At 47.6% G+C, this 6126-nt stretch overlaps 1 protein-coding gene across 1 annotated transcript; it reads left to right on the top strand.

The window, feature by feature from the left end:
• The first annotated feature begins 273 nt into the window (after positions 1-273).
• Positions 274-3336, top strand: TSHZ3 (teashirt zinc finger homeobox 3). Its single transcript, XM_063112891.1, has 2 exons — positions 274-2505; positions 2569-3336. The coding sequence occupies exons 1-2, from the start codon at positions 304-306 to the stop codon at positions 3334-3336; spliced, it is 2970 nt and encodes a 989-aa protein (XP_062968961.1). The 5' UTR covers positions 274-303.
• Positions 3337-6126: the final 2790 nt, after the last annotated feature.

The following is a 6126-nucleotide window of genomic DNA, read 5'->3' as shown; positions in this document are numbered from 1 at the left end:
CTGAGAACATATTCTAGGTAATATCAACACTTACTAATGTTTTTTTTTCTTTCTCTCTCTCTTTCCCCTTCTCCCTCTCTCCCTTCTTTCTCTCCTACCTGTCTCACTTTCCCACCTGTTACCACGGCAGCCTATGTCTCAGATGAGTTAAAAGCTGCTGCCCTGGTAGATGAAGATATAGACCCGGAAGAACATGCAGCAGATGGAGAACCCTCGGCCAAGTACATGTGCCCAGAGAAGGAACTCAGTAAGAGCTGCCCCAGCTATCAGAACTCCCCAGCGGCTGAATTTTCCAGCCACGAAATGGACAGCGAGTCACACATCAGTGAGACCAGTGACCGAATGGCTGACTTTGAAAGCAGCTCCATCAAGAATGAAGAGGAGACCAAGGAGGTCACCGTCCCCCTGGAAGATACGACCGTGTCAGATAGCCTGGAGCAGATGAAGGCTGTCTACAACAACTTTCTCTCCAACTCCTACTGGTCCAACCTCAACCTCAACCTGCACCAGCCCTCCTCGGAAAAGAATAATGGCAGCAGCAGTAGCAGCAGCAGCAGCAGCAGCAGCTGTGGCAGCGGGAGCTTTGACTGGCACCAGAGTGCCATGGCCAAGACCCTGCAGCAGGTGTCCCAGAGCCGCATGCTGCCCGAGCCCAGCCTCTTCAGCACCGTGCAGCTGTACCGGCAGAGCAGCAAGCTCTATGGCTCCATCTTCACAGGGGCCAGCAAGTTCCGCTGCAAGGATTGCAGTGCCGCCTATGACACCCTGGTGGAGTTGACGGTGCACATGAACGAAACGGGGCATTATCGCGACGACAACCATGAGACCGATAACAACAACCCCAAGCGCTGGTCCAAGCCACGCAAACGCTCCCTGCTGGAAATGGAAGGGAAGGAAGATGCCCAGAAGGTGTTGAAGTGCATGTACTGTGGCCACTCCTTTGAGTCCCTCCAGGACTTGAGTGTCCATATGATCAAAACGAAACACTACCAAAAAGTGCCTCTGAAGGAGCCCGTCACTCCTGTCGCAGCCAAAATCATTCCTGCTGCTCGGAAGAAAGCTTCACTGGAGCTGGAGCTCCCCAGCTCCCCGGATTCCACGGGTGGGACCCCCAAAGCTGCCATGTCGGACACTAACGATGTGCTTCAGAAGAACTCCAACCCTTACATCACGCCAAATAACCGGTACGGCCACCAGAACGGGGCCAGCTATGCGTGGCACTTTGAGGCCAGGAAGTCCCAGATCCTGAAGTGCATGGAGTGTGGCAGTTCCCATGATACGCTGCAGGAGCTCACGGCCCACATGATGGTCACAGGCCACTTCATCAAGGTCACCAGCTCGGCCATGAAGAAGGGGAAGCCTATCATGGAGACCCCCGTCACGCCCACCATCACAACACTGCTGGATGAGAAGGTGCAGTCTGTGCCCCTAGCAGCCACCACTTTCACGTCCCCCTCCACCACTCCTGCGAGCATCTCCCCGAAGCTCAGTGTGGAAGTCAAGAAGGAAGTGGAAAAGGAGAAAGCCGTCCCTGATGAGAAACCCAAGGAAAAGGAGAAGCTCAGCGAGGAAGAGGAAAAGTACGACATCTCTTCCAAGTACCATTATTTGACTGAAAATGACTTAGAAGAGAGCCCCAAGGGGGGACTAGATATCCTTAAATCCCTAGAAAACACAGTGACGTCCGCCATCAACAAGGCCCAGAATGGCACCCCCAGCTGGGGGGGCTACCCCAGCATCCACGCCGCCTACCAGCTCCCCAATATGATGAAGCTGTCCCTGGGCTCATCAGGGAAAAGCACACCCCTGAAACCCATGTTTAGCAACAGTGAGATTGTGTCTCCCACAAAAACCCAGACCCTGGTCTCTCCGCCCAGCAGCCAGACCTCACCCATGCCCAAGACAAACTTTCACGCCATGGAGGAGCTGGTGAAAAAGGTCACCGAGAAAGTCGCCAAAGTTGAGGAGAAGATGAAGGAGCCAGAGGGCAAGCTTTCCCCTCCCAAGCGAGCCACTCCATCCCCCTGCAGCAGCGAGGTCAGTGAGCCCATCAAGATGGAGGCCTCTAGTGATGGGGGCTTCAAAAGCCAGGGGAACAGCCCTAGCCCCCAGCGGGATGGGTGCAAGGAGGGGAGCCCCCCGGCAGAGCCAGTGGAGAACGGCAAAGAGCTGATGAAGCCCTTGACTGGTGGCTTGAGTGGCAGCACGGCCATCATCACTGACCACCCCCCAGAACAGCCTTTTGTGAACCCCTTGAGCGCCCTGCAGTCGGTCATGAACATTCACCTGGGCAAGGCTGCCAAGCCCTCCCTGCCTGCCCTTGACCCCATGAGCATGCTCTTCAAGATGAGCAACAGCCTGGCTGAGAAGGCGGCAGTGGCCACCCCACCGCCCCTGCAGTCCAAGAAGGCGGACCACCTCGACCGCTATTTCTACCACGTCAACAATGACCAGCCCATAGACTTGACAAAAGGGAAGAGTGACAAAGGCTGCTCTTTGGGTTCAGTGCTTTTGTCACCCACGTCCACAGCCCCAGCAACCTCCTCATCCACGGTGACAACGGCAAAGACATCTGCCGTCGTATCGTTCATGTCAAACTCGCCGCTACGCGAGAATGCCTTGTCAGATATATCCGATATGCTGAAGAACTTGACAGAGAGCCACACGTCAAAATCCTCCACTCCTTCCAGCATCTCTGAGAAGTCTGACATTGATGGGGCCACTCTGGAGGAGGCCGAGGAGTCGACGCCTGCGCAGAAGAGGAAGGGCCGCCAGTCAAACTGGAACCCCCAGCACCTGCTGATTCTCCAGGCCCAATTTGCTGCCAGCCTGCGGCAGACCTCGGAGGGGAAGTACATCATGTCAGACCTGAGCCCCCAGGAGCGGATGCACATCTCCAGGTTCACCGGCCTCTCCATGACCACCATCAGCCACTGGCTGGCCAATGTGAAATACCAGCTGCGAAGGACAGGTGGAACAAAGTTCCTCAAAAACTTGGACACTGGCCACCCCGTGTTCTTTTGTAATGACTGTGCGTCACAAATCAGGACTCCTTCCACATATATCAGCCACCTCGAGTCACACCTGGGTTTCCGGCTACGGGACTTATCCAAACTGTCCACCGAACAGATTAACAATCAGATAGCACAAACCAAGTCGCCATCAGAAAAATTGGTAACGTCCTCCCCTGAGGAGGATCTGGGGACCTCCTATCAGTGCAAACTGTGCAATCGGACCTTTGCCAGCAAGCATGCGGTTAAACTTCACCTTAGCAAAACACATGGGAAATCTCCGGAAGACCACCTTCTGTATGTTTCTGAGCTTGAGAAGCAGTAGCATTTGCTTTCGATTGAAATGACTGCAGTTTGCTTTGAGGGAAACTGTTGAAGGCACCTTAAAGCCCCTCTGTCTTGTTCTTGGCACATGTTCCTATTTTAACTGCAGAGAATCACTCTGGGCTGAACTGTTTTGTATAACTGTACAGTGTTTAATAGAGGTGCATAATCAGCTGTTGTTACTGGTAAAATATGAAGGTTAAAACGCAGTGGTAAGTGTTTGGAACTTTGTGTAAATGGGATTTAGTTGTGAGCATCCTCCCCGATGCTTCAAGCTGCATGCATTAACAGACAGTTTAATTAAGCATTTATAACGAAATCAGGCACACTTTTTCCACGCGACTCTAGTGTGCTGGCATTTCTCACCCTTTCATCTTTAGCCCTCTGAGTACTTTGAAGCACTTTTGCATTAATTTGGTTAAAAAATAAAGTAAAATAATAATAATGTATGAAGCTCTGTTTTTTAAACTCCTTACCAGCTTAGTTATAATTAATATAAACCTCCATTTATGCAGGTCTGCAGGGGTATAACACGCCTTGAAATTTAAAAGAATATTATTTTCACATTGAAACATAGGTGTATATATTGTATAGATTTCAGACTCTTATGAAAAATGTGATTGTGGTTAAATGACCTTTTTTCTTGCATTTATAGCAACAGTGTTTTATGTACCTGCTATGCTCTGGGCATAAGCTGTGCCTATGTATAGTGTATATTTCTTTTTCTTTTTTTTTTTTTTAAAGGTCTATGGGTTTTGTTTTTTACATGCAAACATTGTAAATTATACAGAAGATACCACAGATAGCATTTATAAAGTATACAGAAACATTATCTGAAAGCAAAGTATGATTGTTTGTTTTGCTATACAGTACATCTATATTGATAGAGGTTCATGTTTAAATTATACATATTTATTAGCATCATATTATCATTTGTTTTGAGAAGTCTGAATAAACGAGGCTGGGAAATACATCCCTGGCAGGCATCATAACTATTTTGCACATGGTTTTTAAAAGTATTTATTAGAAATCAAAGAATGCTCAAAATAAACTCAGTGCTCAAAGGGTTAAGTCTATTTGAAAAGAAAAAAAAAACAAAAAAATGAATAAAAGAACTTGTACTGTATTTCCTAAACATTGATAAAGCCTTTAAAATGTTTGTACTGTAATACTTTGCTTAAAAGTCATGAGGCATTCTGTGATACAACCTCTTTCACTTATTTATAAGCCCTCTTGGTTGCTATTCCATATTGTAGGATGCCTTTTTATTTCAATTGGTAACTTTCTGTTTTGTTCTTCCTAATTATTCTCCCAAGATCCCACACTGCAGCTTTATCTTTAGGCTTATGAAAGGTAACCCGTGGTTACCGGCTCTCCGAGTGATTCTGTTCTTCTCCATTTTTGGCAGTTAATTTGCAGAAGTAACTGACAGCTGACACCATATGAGAATCTATGTATAAAATATTGGCATGTAAACAGCACAGACACCGTAACACACTCTGTGCCCTGTTTTGTTGTTGACAATGAAACTCCATTATGTGACTCTTCATATAACCCTTTTTTCTACAGCAGCATTAAAATTGTCTTTTTGCTATAATTTTGTGTTGCGTTCACAATTATGTCTGAAATGTGCTACGACTAACGAGCACATTAAAATTAAATTGTATGCGATCTGTTTATGACTGAGTTGGTTGCTGTGTCTGCCAGGTGCTGGCAGTCGGAAGCTGCACGTAAATCAGTGGAGTTTTAGTGAACTTTGGTGTTTGGAGAGCAGGGAGCACTTGCTCAGAGGCGGCTTGAACAGAACTTTCACGAAGAATAAAAATTGAAGAGAAAGGAAGACATTCACAGGAGGTTAGAGTCTCTGTGGAAAAGTGACGTTATAAAATATCAAGTATCAGAGCTTCAGGTCATAACCTGGGGACCCTCGCGGGAGGCAGAGGTTCGGTCTTCTTTCTGGGTGCAGAGAAGTCAGGGCCGTGACTGTTCAGGAGACTGATGGGGAAGAATGATCTCTGGGAGGCTGTTTTCTTCCTATTGACTCAGGATTTTCAAATAACAAGAAACAGAGCCAAGCTGGGAAGAGGGACTTTGGGGTCCACTGGCTCTCTGTCCTCTGTGAAAGCAGCCAGAGATCCCAAGGCAGGGGGGTTGCAGGAGAAGACTGAAGCCATCCACGGGAGGAGGGGGGAAAACATTTATATGATAATCGCAAGCTTTTATTAGCCCCGGCAAATCATGCCAACAAAACACTGGGAACATCATGTAAAATTGTAAAATACCTTTATTGCTATATTCAAACTACTCTTGCCGTTATGCAGAATCGTAGCTCCTAACCTAGAATTATACAAATGAGAGATGTATTACATCCATGTAATACATAAAACACCTCAACTTTTTAAAAAATACTCTTTTATTAAAAATTTAAATTAAGCCCTTTCAGAGATGTTCAGCAACACGCCTACGGTTTTTCTGCTCGTCCCACCCCTTTTTGTCAAGATGAGTCCAAATTTTCTGTCTACTCTATTTTCTCTCGGCATTCCATCTCTCTCCGGATTTTTAGAGAGAAGCGCACTAGAGTTTAAAATGGGTTTTTGGCAAGGAGAGAGCGCTGTCCTAGCTGTGCGCTGGCGTTGTGACGTGGGCACATGCACAGGGTGGGCTTTGCTGGGGGACGGTGTGGACGGACTCCTCGCTGGGTCCAGAGCCTCCCCCATTACCCATCTCCTCCATGGCCAGCCCTTTCCCCCTGCCCAGATGGCCTTTACCTGGGAGGAGCTGAAGGACACAT

This window comes from Cynocephalus volans, chromosome 10 (genome assembly GCF_027409185.1).
Source record: "Cynocephalus volans isolate mCynVol1 chromosome 10, mCynVol1.pri, whole genome shotgun sequence".
NCBI lineage: Eukaryota > Metazoa > Chordata > Mammalia > Dermoptera > Cynocephalidae > Cynocephalus > Cynocephalus volans.
The sequence above is the reverse complement of the archived record's forward strand: the minus strand, read 5'-3'. Positions and strand labels throughout refer to the sequence as shown.

Bases quoted from the DNA above. Each gene is read 5' to 3' on its own strand.
- TSHZ3 (XM_063112891.1), top strand. From the start codon at position 304: ATGGACAGCGAGTCACACATCAGTGAGACCAGTGACCGAATGGCTGAC. The intron at 2,506-2,568 runs GTGCTTTTGTCA...ACAACGGCAAAG, and splicing joins AAGGCTGCTCTTTGGGTTCA to ACATCTGCCGTCGTATCGTT.